This window comes from Solanum lycopersicum, chromosome 4, assembly GCF_036512215.1.
Source record: "Solanum lycopersicum chromosome 4, SLM_r2.1".
NCBI lineage: Eukaryota > Viridiplantae > Streptophyta > Magnoliopsida > Solanales > Solanaceae > Solanum > Solanum lycopersicum.
Window position 1 is genome coordinate 5,329,871 of NC_090803.1, and position 17,472 is coordinate 5,347,342.

General features: G+C 27.0%; 2 protein-coding genes across 3 annotated transcripts; both read right to left on the minus strand.

The window, feature by feature from the left end:
• Window positions 1-104: 104 nt before the first annotated feature.
• LOC101260927 (probable rhamnogalacturonate lyase C) lies at window positions 105-5,706 on the minus strand. 2 transcript variants are annotated; one of them, XM_019213373.3, is made up of 17 exons: window positions 5,652-5,706; window positions 5,156-5,253; window positions 4,876-4,993; window positions 4,651-4,772; window positions 4,451-4,504; window positions 4,198-4,314; window positions 3,540-3,659; window positions 3,216-3,351; window positions 2,938-3,108; window positions 2,692-2,844; window positions 2,353-2,459; window positions 2,140-2,230; window positions 1,794-1,935; window positions 1,430-1,589; window positions 1,166-1,282; window positions 851-977; window positions 105-524 (listed from the first exon to the last, which is right to left on the minus strand). In XM_019213373.3, the coding sequence occupies exons 2-17, from the start codon at window positions 5,245-5,247 to the stop codon at window positions 288-290; spliced, it is 2,064 nt and encodes a 687-aa protein (XP_019068918.3). In that variant the 5' UTR covers window positions 5,248-5,253; window positions 5,652-5,706; the 3' UTR covers window positions 105-287. The 2 variants fall into 2 exon arrangements, with proteins under 2 accessions (XP_019068918.3, XP_025886398.2); XM_026030613.2 differs by lacking the exons at window positions 105-524; window positions 851-977 and having other exon boundaries at window positions 1,162-1,282.
• Window positions 5,707-6,194: 488 nt separating this feature from the next.
• Window positions 6,195-17,125, minus strand: LOC101260634 (uncharacterized). Its single transcript, XM_010320931.4, has 16 exons — window positions 16,953-17,125; window positions 16,431-16,558; window positions 13,230-13,305; window positions 12,885-13,060; window positions 12,355-12,471; window positions 12,057-12,176; window positions 11,200-11,335; window positions 10,636-10,806; window positions 9,953-10,108; window positions 9,401-9,507; window positions 8,868-8,958; window positions 8,209-8,350; window positions 7,685-7,844; window positions 7,444-7,572; window positions 6,783-6,909; window positions 6,195-6,667 (listed from the first exon to the last, which is right to left on the minus strand). Exons 2-16 carry the CDS (start codon window positions 16,529-16,531, stop codon window positions 6,419-6,421), a joined length of 2,058 nt encoding a protein of 685 aa, XP_010319233.2. The 5' UTR covers window positions 16,532-16,558; window positions 16,953-17,125; the 3' UTR covers window positions 6,195-6,418.
• Between the last annotated feature and the right edge of the window lie 347 nt (window positions 17,126-17,472).

Below are 17,472 nucleotides of genomic sequence, written 5' to 3' on the forward strand. Positions count from 1 at the left end.
CTAATAGCGATAGTTTTAAAATTATATATTGATAATAATATAAACATATGATGCTCGATTTTAATATATATTGTTTATCGACTGTTATATTAAAATTGAAAAAATAAATGAAACGATTTGTTTTCATAACTTTTGATATAATACAAGAACATTATTATAATATAAAACAAGAGTTTTTATTTCTCAAATCCACAAATAAAAATATTTATAGAAAAAAAAATAACAAGTGAGTAAATTACATTTGTACCCTACAACTTTCTCAAAAAATATGTATAATCTCCTCATATTTACTGCGAAGGTCCTTCGAGTCTAATATAATCATACATTACTCCGTTAAAAGGGGTACCACCTTTAGCTTGAGTTAAATATATGATATTTTCTCCGATTTGTAAATTATTTCCCAGAATTTCAAAAGTGAAAAGTGAGTATAGTCCATGAATTCCATGTCTTGCTATTGCATTACTTTTTCCAAGTCCTGGGGTCTGAAAAATTGGCCTTGGTTTGGTAGGATTGTTTATTCTTCCCTAAAATTGAAACAAAAAAAAAATATTAATATTTAATTATATATTATATTTAACGAGAAACTAAAAGAAAAGTAAGGTATTAAGCAATAAGATTTAACTCTTATATACTGACAATAAGATATCAAATAAGTCGAATAGGATAGGGTGTCCAATATCTTATGGCTATGTAACGTTTTAAACATAAAAAGTCATAAATACATTGTAACAAGATTTCTCATGTGTCGATGCTATATGTTTAGTCCAAATTAGCCATAGGACAGACTAAACTGAAAAAATGTGTCATATAAATTGAGACGTTAGGAATTTAGAGAAATTAAGCTACTTACTAGCAAATGAGAAGAAGTGGCTGAAGCTAATGCTATATGGAGTGTATAAGTTCCACTTGGATCCACAGTTGAAAGATCAAATAAAATTTGCCATGTTGTTGGTATATATTGTTTATGTACAGTCCTCCTGAAAAGGCAAAATCCAAAAAATTAAAATTAAAAACTGTCAATAATATGTTCATTTTTTTTATAAAAAAAAAATGACAGCTCGATTGGTGTATTAAGGTCCCATTATGATTAGGACTAAGACTCTCCTGCATTTCTGTAAAGATCGAATTAATTACAGTAATTTATCAGTTATCGCAAATTAATTACCTGGTTACATGGGCATAGAACCAATCCTTTGTGTAATCACTAACACCAACTCTGTATACTAAATCTTCGTTAGGATATAAATCTGTATAACGATCCCATAAACCATATTGTCTAAACCTGCGATATATCAAATTGAGCAGTATATTTAATCTTCTTATACACTTATTATTTACGTTATTAAACTTAACATGATATATTTGTTACATCGTCGATCGATAATATATATAAGTTTGAACTCATAAGTTAGGTTTAATGAAATATTACCTATGTGTTGTACTGTTTATGAATACATGATTGGTGAGGCTAGGCAATGGATCAGGCACAAAAAATTCAGCTGCAGTTCTATCAGGAATTCCAATTTCCCATAAAGTTGGACCATTTCTTGGAGGATTATAAACTAAGTCACCTAGATTAATGTCACTTCCTGCAAAAATTAAAAAAAATATATTATTGAAAATTTTGTTTTCGTGTGACATATAGGTCACAGGTTTAAACAATGAAATATCAGGGCACAACCCTTAAGGTGCGGACCTTTTACGTGATTATTATGAGAATGCCAGAATGTTTTGTATACCAGACTGTTCTTTTATTATCGAGAGAAGGAAAAGAAAAAAGAAAAAGAAAGAACCTTGAGTTATGGTAAAGTTGAGGTTGTATTTGTAATCTCCAATAACTCCAGGGACCCATGAGTACAAGTTATAACTTCCGGGTATAACTCCATTAATCTTGAAATACCCAGACTCATCTGTTTGAGTCCAAAATTGATAACCCTAAGCAAAAAAATAGAAGTTACCTCATTTATATAAAGATTATGTCATTGATCATATTTATTTAATCACACACAAAATTAAAGAAAGACACTTTTGACCTTTTATGGCTATAAAATTGTAAAATAAGAAAATTCAAAATTTTATATATAAGTTATCGATTGATTTTAAGAGACTAAAAAAATATCTAAACGTGTCGTAACTTACCTTGGTTTCAGTTTGCCATGATCCAACATCTCCAGGCAGGGCCAATCCAACATATGCTGATTTTGCATAAAAAGGATCTTCACTTATGTACCTAAACCAAAATCACAAAACATTCGGTTCAATAAGTAAAAGAAGAGTATTTTTAAAATCGAATTTGATGAAAAAAGAGCAAATTTAAGTTATTTTTATTAAGTTAAAAGAGCATTATTTTACCTGTCATTGACCAATAATCGACCGCTAACTGTGGCCTGTTCATTGGCTTTGAGATATTCTTTTGATTGTGGAAAATCATATGGCCATTTTTTAGTTTCTTCAAACATCTGCAAATGAATAAAATTCATGTTATACATATACTCGATCAAATGATCACACACATTAACATGTTACTAGACAGATACAAAAAGAATTTTATAATTTTAATCCATATCTTATCATATTTATTTAAATACGTATGTATATATATAATAAACTTTTAGGACTTATAACATTTAAATTTTGAATTCACGTTCATGCATTACGACTTACGATAGTTGAATATGATGATCAAATTACCTGTCTTTTAGCATCCTCCCAAAGGGTTTGATGGTTATTACCAGAATCTGAATTGAGATAAAAGAAAACAGGACCAAATACTTTTTTCCATGATTCTCCATCTTGGAGATCTAATCCTAATTGTGGACCTGTATAATGGCCACTAAAAAATGTCTGCAAAAAAAAATTATATGTATATATATTAAAAAAAATTGAAAAAAAAGTATGTCACGTAAATCGAAATAGATAACAAATAAAATTACTTACGGCTAGAGAGGTGGGACCAGAATGAGAAGTAAGATCTTGTTTCATTGGTCCACCACATGTATATTCATTAGTTGGTGTAATCACCCAAAAACCTACATGTGGATTATTACAAATCCATCCATGTACTTTAATATCTTTGTTATCAGAAGAAAATTGGTACTTGTCATCAACCTAAATAAAATATTAAGTCATAAACATTAATGATTAGTTACAAATTTTGATTAAATGTAATTATAAGAGAAAATTAAATCCTTTAATTAATTAATAATAATAATTACCTCATAGTTAAATGGAGAATTGGATGGATGTGTTATTTGAGTAGCTTCTTTATAGGCAAGGGCTTTTCCATGGGATATATCTTGATTTGTTGGCATTACCCTTTGCCTATCATCTGATACAGCCATATAGTGAAACCTAAATAATATAACAAATAATTCATTAATTCACCAAAATTATAAGAATTTAATTAAATTGAAATACTTATTAATATTAAAAAATCATTAATACACCAAAATAGTTACCAGCAACAACAACAGATAGATAATAATCAGTTGAACATCGTTAATCGAAAAATTTATAGTGTGCATGTATATTAATCTTACAAGTTTTGACTGAGCTTGATTGCAATTCTTGCTTCGTCTACTCTAAGTGCAGGCATTCCCTCTAAATGCTCAAATTTTCCATATGAATAAAATCCTGAATTTCCTCTTAGCATCACAAACCTGTAAATTATAATATTATTCATGAAAAAATTAACATTTATTTATTTTAAATTACAAAACAAAAAAATAAGCAACAATTTACTTAAGATTAGTTGATATTCACATACTCACATTATTGATAATGTAATATATGGAAAACAATAGTTTTAATCTCTGGATTATTGATAATACAGATTTTAGTGATATATGACAAAATATATATGTAACCATCAACCAATTAAAATGTGTATAAATGGTTCATTTATGTAGCGGTATATTTGGACTACTTTAGGAGAATATTACATTATATTACCTTCAAATATAAAATAACAATACAAATTTAATATAACACATGAGTAATTTAACGACTTAATAATTTTAAAAACTTGTGAATGTTCATATGCAAAAGGGATTAAAAGTGAACATTTCAAGTAATTGAAGATTAAATTAGATATTATAGAAACAAAAATTAGAATTTATCAATATTTGAGCGATCAATAATGTTATTAACCTTATAGTTATGTATAATATATATATAAAATAAAAAATAAAAACTCACCTTTTGTCAATGTTTAGAGGAAGATCATGGTCTGCATTGGAATTCCACGTTTTTGTAAAAGAAACTTCAACTTTATCATCATCTTGTGATATAACTTTGAAATTTTTCATAAAAAACCTGAAATAATTTTTTTTATTTTGCATACATGATTATAATTAATAATAAAACACACGACATATTTATGTATGTAGTATAGAAAAGCAAAATTATATAATTTTTCATAATATTAACATAAAAGTTTTAGATTACTTACGTATCAAAAGTGCCACCCTGGTCTTTTGGAAGTTTCCACATAACATCCCAATATCTGTATTTTTTAAAAAAAATTAGTATTAAATACAATAGGAATTCAAATATAATTATCCTAACTTTGTAACTTTATATAATTATCCTACCTTAAATTATACTTTATTATTTTAGTGAAAATAACCAAAAAACAAAAAAAGTACTTACCCTCTCCTTACTTCTCGATTCTTTTTTTCCAATAGATTATCGATTCCATTATAACTTATCCCAGAAATATGTCCAGTTGGATTTGTTAGGGTAAGTTGAACAATGCCATTATCTATCACCACCTGATAATAATAATAATAATAATATCATAATATATAAGTCGTCAATCACATAATATTACTTGTAATTAAATAACGATAACAATATATTTAGTGTAATTCTTACGTATCGATTTGAGATGTGCAATGTGACTGGAGGAGGATGCATCATATCAACATGTCTATGTGTGACTGGAGGAGGATGCATCATCTGATCATGATGCCTATGTTTTAATCGTGTATGCCTATAATAATTAGACAAATAAAAAAAATTAGATATATGAATTATCAACAAATATATATATATATATATATATATATTCAAATAAACGCGACTTATTTTAAATTAAATTTCGTAAAAATAGACATTATAATCAAAGTCAGAGTTAGATTTAGTTTAGTAATACCTTGCATGATGCATCGTCCTCGAAGTAACAATCGAGAAAAGTTGAACTACGATTATAAACCAAAATAAAATTCCTTTCAACTTTCCCATCATAAAAAACTGCAAGAGAATAACTATAAATGTTAAAAGAATTTGAATATATAATTAAGTAAATAAAAATATGTCACGCAGCAGATAAGAGCAGTGAAATATTATGAACTTTTGTTTTACTATTGAGTGGAAATTACTAACCTTTTAGGTTTAGACAAGATAATATATATATATATATAGTAGTTGAAATCAATAAGAAAACGTATTTCATTGAAACTAGAATATTAATTAGGGTATTTGCGTTGATTATTGACAAAAACGCACAATACTTAAAAATAATAATAATAATATGTGTATATATAAAAAATCAAAGTCTTGGAAATATGGTGATTTAACAGGCACAGAGTCATTAAAAAATAGAAAAGAAAAATAATAGTAGAAGAATTTAATGAGGTTCAGATACTTACGATAAAAAGGAGATCGAAAGAGTTTTTCAGTATGAAAGAAAGTTTCAGAATGCTTTAGAATCGTTAACTACATACCCTATATATAGATCCCGAGTAATTCCAAATCTATAAGGAAAAGATTTTCCAATCCCATTAAGATACTTAATATATTACTTTTCCGAATCCATTAAGACAAAGGTTCCTAAACTAATAAGAATTATGGTTTTCTAAAATATATAAAGGAAAAATTCAAAGGTATAATTAATATATACGATAGGGTTTTGATTATAATATATTTTATAATTGTGTAATTTAACGATTCGAGCTGGCGAGGTTGGTCTTTTTCAAAAAAAATAATAATTAATTAATTTAAAAATGATGATATCACGAGACCAAGTTTTTAAGTAAATGAATATTTAAACTAATAATCCAATAGACTACAAGTATAAAATTAATTAAATTAGTAGGAATAATGTCTCTCTTTGTTTGTGCCAATATCCTCTAAAATAAGTTGAGGAATTAACGGGAAAAAATTAATCTTTTTTCAATTCTTGTACCAAATAATTAACAAACTTTGAACCATTGACCCATCACCCATATGATTTAATAAAAAGAAAATTTCAAAAACAGTACATATAATAGCTACGTACAGTTTTGATATATAATTGCGCTTCATAGCTATAGCTAGTTTCATTTGCTCTAAAGGTTACAGTTTGTATATTTCTCATTTGTAATTGTATCAGCATCTCCCAATTTCCTTTTAATATGCGATGATCCACCAAATTGGATTATTTACTCATTTGTGGGGGTCCTTCAAGACGAATATAATCATACATGATTCCACTCCAAGAGCTCGAACCTCTACTTTGCTTAAGAAACATAGTATTACTTCCAATAGTTAGAAGATCACTAGGTATATCTATACTATACATTCGATATAATCCATGAATTCCATGTCTTGCAATCGCGTTATCCTTGCCTATCGACCCTGTTGTGAAATGAGGAGCATGTTCTGGATTTTGATCGTTTATTCGGATCTATAAAAATTTAAAAAAACGGAGTTAAATTAATCGAAGAAAAATATAATGTATACATGAACAATATACAAGGTATACAGATTGATAAAAATGTGAAAATTAGTTTAGTACATACTTGTAATTCAGCTTCATTTGATGATGCTAATGCTAGTTGAAGAGTATAATTTGAGAAATCCTTTACTTCTTGAAGATCAAACACAATTTGCCATGTAGTTGGTATATATGTTTTGTCCCCATTATCCCTATTTGGCAAAAAGAATTAGAATCTAGTATACACTATAATTTTACAAGTAACATCTGAGAATGGTACACGAATTTTATCCCTATTATATATTTTATGATGATTGAGAGGCTATTAATGATGGACTCTAGACCCAAGGAGAAATTAATAAGAAGTATAATAACGCAACACAGTAAGATAGTAAGATAAACGAAGTGACACTAACAAATTAGATAGTACTCAAGACCTAAGGATATATAAACATTTAGTTTGGTCTATGGAAAAGAAATACGCTCAGTAACCTTCTAAAGTTCTACGATAATACTTGACTTTCACACCCACCTATCAACGAGCATGTTCTCAGTTAATCACATATAACAAGTGATCGTAATAAGTAGAATTAATTAGTAAATAGTAATACTATTTAAAATACAATAATTCCCGAGTGGACAGACAACATACTACGATATATTAAATTATGTATAAAAATTATCTACGCTATCAGTGCATATACTACTTAAACAAGCTAAAAGGGAAAGGATGTTTGTGAACATACTTGTAAATATATTTATTCACATGAGCAAAGAACCAATCTGTTTGATAGTTGCTTGATCCAACAGTGTAGATTAAATCAATATTAGGGTATATTTCTGTATAACGATCCCATAATCCATATTGCCTAAACCTGAAAAAATAAAATACAAAAATAGTAAAGTGACTTATCGTGGTACTTAGGTAAAGTTGAGTGATTTTATCGTTACGAAAAATAATTATAGTGCATGATAAAATTGACTTACTTTTCTTCATAATGTGCAATACATAATTGGTTTTGAAGTTTTGGTTGTGGATTAGGGATGAAGAATTCTTCAGCAGTTCTATCTGGAATGCCTATTTCCCACAATGTTGGACCATTTCTTGGAGGGTAATACACAAGAGTTTGTAACCTAGTTCTTGATCCTGTACGTTTTTATAGAGACGAATTTAAAATTTAAATTTAAAAATACGACCTTTATAATTTTACCATTGAACCTATTACACATGGGACATTATGATTTACGTTCATAATTAATTTATATTCCTTGAAATTGTAGTGAAATATATATATATGCATACTCTATGTTGAGTTTAATTGAACCCATAGGAGACAATGTTATATGGTAATGAGATTTTTAGGACAAAGATTTGTGATTGTGGAGATGAAAAACCAAAGTTTAAAAATTATTTTTCAAATATAGAAATATGTTTTATTTTTTAAAAGAAATTAGAACAGACTAATAAAGAAATAGTGACACGATCAATGAAACAAGAAATGGACACATGCCTGGGGTGATGTTGATGTAGTCCTTGTATTTGTAATCACCAATAAATCCAGGGACCCAAGCGTACAAGCTATAATTTCCAGGGATGATATTGTTAATAAAAAAATATCCTTCATTATTGGTTTGAGTCCAAAACTGATAACCCTGAAAAATAATATACAAAAAACATTTACCAAAATTCTGGGTCGTAAATTACCACATGAAAACATGATTCGTCCAATCTATTTAAGTTTAAATGTGATAATCGAGTGTCTATTTGTTAATCCAATTTTTTTTGACACATTAAATATAACTCATCGAAAAATTGTATCGATTTTGTGTTGAATATGAAATTTAAAAATAACTCATAAGAAATTTTATCAAAATATTTATATATTTTTTGGGTTAAATATATTGTATATCGTCATAATAAATTAAAAGAAACTTTATAAGATTTGAATATATTATAGGAAAACAAAACAAAGAGATAGATTATTTAGCCACAGTTTAGCACATTTTGACCCAACTTCTCTCATCCCAATTAATAGTCAGGTGGGTGAGTAACTCATTCATTTATTAACTCTAACAATCAACGCAATTTAATTAATCTAAATTCAATTTTATCCGCCCATTTAATAACCTCAATTCCAAAACACAAAGTAAAATCACAAAAAACACAAACCTTATTTTCAATTTGCCATGATCCAACATCTCCAGGTGCAGCCAACCCAATGAAAGTTGAATTTGGAGTGACAAGTGTTTTACTCATGTAGCTAAAACAAGAAATTAGTAAGTTGTTACTAAGTGAAATAAAATTTATTCAATTTCTTAAACACGAAAAAACATATTTTGATGCACTAAAATTTTGCTATGCATGTTTGGGGAAGAATTGAAACACGAAGGTTTTATACACTAACAACAACAATAACATATTTAGCATAATTCCACGAGTGAAGTTTGAAGAAAATAGAATATACGTGAACCTTATCAAGTTATTTTTAAAGATTCACGACTTAAAATAAAACATTTTCAAATGGAATACAGAAAATAAGAGCACCGACAAAAAATGTGAAATGGAGAACCCATCACAACGAATAGATGAAAGAATAATAACGTCAATAAAATAATGGGACAACCAAAGTACAAAAAATATAGATGATGATTACCGAAAGTCTTATACGCTAGTACATAAAAATAGTAACTAAATCAATGTACCTATCGTTAACGAGTAATCGGCCACATACAATACCCCGTTGATCAGCTCCAACGAAATCTTGCGAAAGAGGGAACTCATACGGCCACCTTTCGGTTTCGATTAACATCTGTATTAATTAAATTTGAGATCGACAATTAAAAAAAATTACATAACTTAATACATTTTAAAAATAATTTTGTTTATAGCAATATTGTAATAAATCTGTAATATGTATTAAAATTGAATTATGTATTCAATATATTTGAATTATAATTGTTTTTGAAACGTATTATGTTTGTTTGGTAAAAAATTGGCACGTTGTATTATAAGTGTATTAAAATGTGTGATAAATGTATTATCCATCATTAAAACTCGTATTATATGTGAATAATAAATTGTTTTTTGTAATATGTATTAAACTTATATTATAAATGAATTAAAGTGATCAAGTGAAAAAAAAATGTTATTACTATAAATGGTAAAAAAATTATTATAATATATTTATACAAGTTTCCCAAAAAAAAATTATTGTTCTATTTTTCTTGGAATATTGTGTAAGATTAATTCAGTACCTGTTCTTTTGCATCTGTCCATAGTGTTAGAATGTCTTCCTCATTTGGCACGGAGTTTAAGTAAATAAAAACTGGCCCAAAGACTTTCTTCCATGGCTCTCCATTTCGAAATCTGAGCCCTATAATCTCCCCGGCATAATGTGTACTGAAGAACATCTATAATATATATATAAACAAAATATATTAAATTATATCTATATCACCCTATAACTTCCCCTTGATACCCGTGATTAACTAATAGTGTGGTATATGTGCGGATATTATCATTCGAATTCTTAAAAGAACATTAAAATTTAGAAAGAAAAAATAAACTAAACGATCGATGAAATTTTGTTCAAAAATGAAATTTTATTTGGTCTTTTTCTGATTTTGAGCCTATAAGTTAAACTTCTATTTTGTTCTTGATGAAATGAATATCCAAATAATATATTCGTGTCGAATTACCTTAATAATTTCTCACTCCCACCATAATCATCCAAATAAAATATTCATACGAGTGATGGAATTATATAAAAACTATGATATACTCACCGATAATGTTATATAATCGTCCAAATAAAATATTCATACGAGCGATGGAATTATATAAAAACTATGATATACTCACCACTAATGTTATATAATGGTCCAAATAAAATATTCATACGAGCGATGGAATTATATAAAAACTATGATATACTCACCGATAATATTATTGGGCCGGTGTGAGAAGTGAGGTCTTGTTTAACAGGCCCACCTGCTTGGAACTCACTACTTGGTGTAATCATCCAAAATCCAGTTTTTGGGCTTGGGCTTATCCACCCATGGACCTTGTTATCCTTGTTTTCAACAGAGTATTGATATTTATCATCCACCTAAATACATAAATGAACAAAAAAATAGTAAATAAAATTTTAAAAACGATAAAATATAATAGAAATATCTGATATTCGTATGATTAATTAATTAAATTCAGAATATTTATTATACGATTCAGAATATCTGATATCGCATATAATTATTTCCTTTTTTAGATTCAAACGATAAGCACTTTGACAAGCATTTTACGATATATTTTTTCATCATACTGATATGCGAAAAATTTCAATTTACAGTACTTTTCGTATAGTTTTTGAACATTTAACTTTTTTGTTTAAAATATCAAATTAATGTAATCTAATTTTACTTTATAAATTAATCAAACTGACTTTGGCAAAGCACAACATGACAAACACGGAGAAAATATAATCATAAAAATTAAAATGTACCTCTCCTTTGAGGAAAGAAGTAGATGGGCCTGTAAGAAGTACAGCTTCTTTGTAGTCAAGCTGTCGGCCCATTGCTCGATCTTGGGCCGTGGGCATTATCCTCTGCCTTTCATCTGAAATAGCCATATAAGAGAACCTGTCCAAAAAGTTCAAAACTATTCATCTTACAACCATATAAAAAAGGCAAATGACAGAACTCACATACTTTTAAAACAAAATTATATAATTACAAAAATCCTTCAAACTAATAAAATAATATAATTGAAGATACATTGATCTGATTCGCAAAATATATTAATCGTTTAGTAAGATACATAACATTTTATACACGACACACTAATCTGATATATTTATACATGATACACTAATTTGATGCGCGAGATACATTAATTTGATGCGTTGATACATTAATCTGATGTGTGAAAATGAGAGATTTTGGAAATTTGTAAACTAATAGGGGATAATGGTAATAAGAAAACTTAAAAGTGGGATTTATGTCACTTATCCTATAAAAAAAACACGACTTGGTGTACAAAGCATCCTCATTTATCCAAGGTTCGAGAAAAATCAAACACTAAATGAATATGGTGTAGACAATATATCCAGATGCAAGTATATACATATACATATACATATATATATATATATATATATATATATATATATATATATTAACATTCTCTTGCATATATACACACTCTCGTACTAGCCAAATATGCACATGCATGTCATAATGCTCCATTAAGACCAAAAAATATCACCCTACTTGTTATATTATCGAATATTTGCTTGAAATTGTCATGCTCAAAAACTCGAGTTAACAACTAGAACATATATACACATATGTCGTTACTTACAACTTTTCGTTTAGCTTAAAGGCCATTCTCCCTTGATAAACATCTATATCTGGCCATCCTTCCAAACGCTCAAAAATTGCGTAGGAATAAAAGCCACTACTCCCCCTAAGAATTATAAACCTACAAGAAATTAAAATAAATATTAGGCCAAAGAAAAATCTTAATTTCATACAATATAATGTTATTCGAGTCAAGTTGTATATGAAAAAATTGAGACACTTATTTTAAAAAGTAAGGTCATTAAATAATAATATTTATAAGTGTTAATTAATGCAAGGATTAAAGACTTACACTTCACCTTTTGTCAATATTCATAGAAAGACTTGAGGAATTTAATGTCTTCCAAGTCCTTGTGAATGAAAGCTCTACTTGATTTTCATCTTGCAATATAACTTCAAACTTTGTCCCTTCAAGTCTACAATATGTCATAAAATGCAAAAAAAAAAAATTAAAAAATAGTAATAGAAAAACATGTACTTTTAATCCCTCAAATATAGTTGATCTTTGTGATATCTAATTAAGTACGTTTAATATTTAATTAATTAAAAACATTCAATTTTTATCCCTATGCGACTCTGCTTGTGGATTTTCACAAATTTATTGAATAAATTATACTATCTAGTTATTTCGTTTTATGCTAAGTTTCTATAGCTACGATACAAATAGGATTGATATTATTCTTTTAAAATAAATAAATAAATAAACCATTATTTCTATATAAGAGACTAAAACCACACAATTCAATTAAAAGTCAAATGCACTTAATCATCATAATTTATCAATAACTATTATCCTTATTAGAAATTCAGGATGAAAAAAAAAACTTACTTGTCAAAAATGTCACCTTGTTTTTCTGCTTTATTCCAAACAATATCCCAATACCCTCTATTATTTTCTTTATTTTTATTTTCCAATAAATTATCAATGCCATTGTATTTTATATTAACAACCATTCCATCTGGGACAGAAAATGTGATGCTGAATAGGCCATTATCCACCAACACCTGCAAAGGGAACAAAACAAAAATATTGGTACTAGGAATTATAAATCTATTTACGCTCTTCGATTCATTTTAATTATCGTGCTTATTAAAAATAATTGTCATTTTAAACCGACCACCTTTAAATTTAGATAGATATATCATTGATTAAAAATATAGTAAGGGTTCTTACATGTTTATTTAGTCTAATTAATTTCACAGGAGGATAGGTTTGCAAATCCAATGGAATATTCTTCTCATTGATTCTCCTGAAAAACAAATTAAAAAAAAAACATGTGAAATATTTGACTAAAATATATTTTTACCTCTCTTCAATATTAATTAAGAAGTATGGAAATTTTATTTTTTGGAGAAAGGATAAATAGGATGAATATATTAAGGGCCCGTTTGGATAGGCTTAATAAAAGCAGCTTTAAAAAAGTACTTTTGAAAGTACTGAAACTTATTTTTAAAACAAGCAGTTATGCGTTTGGATAAAAGTGCTGAAGTTGTTATTCCAAACGTGAAAAGGGAAAAATAGAAGAAAGAAATGTTAGGGTTATATGGGTAATTTGGAGATTGTATAAAAATATTAAGGACAAAAAGATAAAAATTTGGTCAACTTAAAACAACTTATAAGCTAAAAAAAAAAAAGTACCCCTACCCCAGCTTTTAACTTTTGGCTTAAAATAAGTTTTTTTTTAACTTAAAATAAGTTATTTTGAGTATTGCCAAACAGTTAAATAAGTCAAAAACCAGCTTTTAAGTCAGTTTGACAAGCTTTTAAGTTGAGCCAAACAGGCTCTAATATCATCTTCTTCTTCGAGTTACGGAATACAATTCGTAGAAAAAGTAAATTTTTCATGAAAAATAAAGGAATTATTAGAAAAAATTTGACATATTTGAAGCATTATATCTCATGAAAAATAATTTAAAATAAGAATGGTTATATTATCAACTTCAAAACTAAAAGAAATCAATTTTATAAAAATTACTAACAGTTCAAATTTAAAATCCCATTTAATTTTTACTTTAAGCCACTTATATTCTTGAGTCGTTATCGTCATTTGTACTTGGAGGTGGAAAGAAGAAAGTACTCTCTAAAATAATTAGGTGTAAAAGATAGGTAAATTATAAATTGAGTTGAAACTAAAACAACATTATTGTGGACAAAGTGAGTTATTGTCTCCTCACTTTTGTGCTTTAGTAAAACAACATATTTAATAATTGCTTTTTAAATTAGCCTCCAAATCTAGAGCCACTAATTTTATGTTTGTTTTTTCTAATGTTCTCTTTAATTATGGTAGAACCTAATCACTTCAAACCTACAAAGCATCCCGTTCATTTGGTTTACGAATAAAGTTATTTTGAAATTATAATTCTATGCTTTTTAAGATTAATTTATTCAGTTTAGGAGGTGAAAAAAAAAAGTATGATAATACATTAACATGTTTTTTTAACTTGATCTCATCTCACATTTATATCTTTCAACTTTGGATGTGCACAAATAAATACTTAAATTTTTATAAAGTTGAATAAATAAACACATGCATCTTCCGTTACATTCTCATGATAATTTGTGTCCTACGTATATTATGTCACGCATGACTGATGTGTTTACTTGATCAACTTTACACAAATTTAATTGTCTACTTGTATACATCAAAACTTGGAGGACATTTATGTACAACGAGTTCAAGTAAATGAGCATATTTTTATATTATGCCAGAAAAAATCAAGTTAAATGTATATTTAGAATTAAAGCTGTCGTGATTATATTTGATAGAGAGAAAAATATTTTTTTTTATACTCTATTGGATTGAATATATATACTTATCCTAGACTTAAACCTTCAACTAAACATGGTATAATCTTAATTTTAATCATAATTTTGAAATATTCCACTTATTCTACGTACAAAACGACCTCTCTAGGAGTAAAAATTAAAAAATAATATAAAATCTATAGCATAAGTGTAATATTATTTTTATTTCGTAGTAAAGGAAAACATACCTTTCCCTAAACACAAGAAAACTAAGTCATGCGCCCATCAATTAAGGTACCAAAAAGGAGACATTTTGTGTGTCTTGGAACTTAGAATGTCCTAAAGTGAGGGGTTGTATTATGATTTGAGCGATGATTATTTCTTTATCCTTTTTAAAAATAAATTTAAAATTTGATTCATGAAAATGAAATTACTAAAAATAAAGAATGAAGATCTTAAATAGTCGGGTTGAATGAAATGTAAAAGTATTTTTTAATAAATTAAGTTAATAAATGAGCGGTTAATTAACCAATCAAAAGTTATTTGAACCGGAACGAATTAAAAAGTGAAAATAAAAGTATTTTTCCTTTATTATTGTTATGAATGATATCAAGTAATAAAAATATATATGTTCGAATTCAATCTTCCAAGTATGAAAAAATATTTTCGTTATTAGATGACTCATTGACTCTTATAACACTGTTGCTTATAACACTCATCTTGTTACTTCAAAACTGTTCGAACAGACATACGTGGTTGGTACGAAGGAAAATATTTTCTCGTGAAAAATGTTTTTTTGAAAATTAAGTAGATATATAACTTATTTTATCGGTGAGTAGAAAATATTTTTAAAAAATATATTTTATTTTTAGGTACATAAATTTAGTTTTATTTGGAGGGGGGTGGATGGATGATTTGAATCAGAGGGACGGTGGAGTGAAAATATAAAATTTCGAAATTGAAAATATTTTTTAGAAATTAATGTTTTTTTTTAAATGTAATTTAAAATTGGATGAGAGTTTTGAAAAATGTTTTCCTTAACTTTTGAAGAAATTCATTTTCCTTAATTTTTGAGGAAAATAAATTGATTTAAGAAATATTTTTCAAAACTTTTATCCCTACCAAACATGAAAAAATTAAAAAATATTTTCTTTCTTCATACCAAACTGAGCAGTAGAATCGAACATTTCTCTACAATATTGCATAGGTAAACCGATTATTATAGGTGATTGTCTGTACTAGTTTAAAAAGACTTTTGTTGTTACCAACTTTTTTGAATTCAAATTAATCAAATTCAATGTCAAACTAAAAAAAAAGAAAAGAAGCAGATAAACCAAAAACAAAAAAAAGGAACAGCTCCAGTTCTCTAGATTCTCAAACAAAATCCAAGAACTTATATTTCATAAATTGACAGAACAGAGAAAATAACAAAAATAATCATAGTCTGATATATACTTATAATGCCAAAAATTATTTTTATCTTTTTGACTTTTTAAAAATATTCTTACATCTTTAAAAAAATATATACAATATCACTTTTGAAAATTCAATATATACAAAGTAATATTTTTAAAAGATTCGAGCAATATAATAAAAAAAAACATATTTATATAGAAAAGAGAGCAATACCTTGTTGCTGCACATTCATTAATTAGCAAAAATAACTGAAGAAAAATTCCCAACAATCCAAGAAAATAACTCCATTTTCTCTTCCACCAAACTTTCTTCATTATTTTCCAAACTTTTTTTTTTCTTTCCTGCAAAAGAAATACATTAATTAGTAAGTTCTTGTCACATATATATTTTTAAATAAAAAAATATTTCCAGAATCAAAACACTTATATATAATAATTACAGATTAATCTCTTTGATTAAAAAGATCGTAATTGTTTCACTATCACAAAATAAATTTACTATACAATAATAATATATTCAGTATAATTTTATAAGTGGGGTATGAAGAAGATAATGCGTAACCAGCTAAATTTAAAATCAGTAAGAAAGAAAAATATAATAGTGAAGAAACATATAGTAGAAAAATAATGGAGAAAAAAATCATAATATTATTGATGTGTATAACTTAAATTCGCGGTTTTACACATGAATATAACATAATGAAACCAAATAAAAACAAGAAGAAAAAATACATACCTTTGCAAAGACAAGAAGAAATTGCTGTATGTTTTCTTTAAGGTAATTTTTGAGAATTACCTTTAGATAAACGTTACAAGCTAAGGTTATATTATTATTATTATTATTATTTATAAGAGTAAAGTTTCAATTTATTTTTCTTTCAAACAAGTGCTACTTGTGCTTTCAACAATGGACTCTCTCTCTCTCAAGTATTTATAAGCATTTGCTAAGGAGTTGGAACTTCCAAAAATGGTTAACATGAGTTATGATACAGTGGTGAAATTATTTTATTTTTAATTATAAATTTTGAGTTTGAATTTTGAATATAAAAAAATTATGTTGAGAGTGTCACCCTAAATGATGAGTCTTGCGGTATGCAATTTAAATTTAATCAAAGTTTTAATATGAATTTTCATGGACACCTAATGAAAAAACAAAAAAAATATAAAATTAAAGCAGGAGTCATTTAATTACAGCTTTATTTTACCAAATTCTTCTTTTTATGGATTTTTGTAATTTTGGTTGTGTTTTTCAAATA

What these genes read in the sequence shown, in the direction of transcription:
- LOC101260634 (XM_010320931.4), bottom strand. Translation starts at nt 16,531, where the DNA reads ATGAAGAAAGTTTGGTGGAAGAGAAAATGGAGTTATTTTCTTGGATTG. An exon ending in CTTCTTTCCTCAAAGGAGAG is followed by an intron (nt 10,807 to 11,199) that starts GTACATTTTAAT and finishes TTATGTATTTAG; the next exon opens with GTGGATGATAAATATCAATA. An exon ending in ATTGCACATTATGAAGAAAA is followed by an intron (nt 7,573 to 7,684) that starts GTAAGTCAATTT and finishes TTATTTTTTCAG; the next exon opens with GTTTAGGCAATATGGATTAT.
- LOC101260927 (XM_019213373.3), bottom strand. Translation starts at nt 5,247, where the DNA reads ATGATGGGAAAGTTGAAAGGAATTTTATTTTGGTTTATAATCGTAGTT. An exon ending in CAGGGTGGCACTTTTGATAC is followed by an intron (nt 4,315 to 4,450) that starts GTAAGTAATCTA and finishes AAATTATTTCAG; the next exon opens with GTTTTTTATGAAAAATTTCA. An exon ending in CGATTATTGGTCAATGACAG is followed by an intron (nt 2,231 to 2,352) that starts GTAAAATAATGC and finishes ATTTTGGTTTAG; the next exon opens with GTACATAAGTGAAGATCCTT.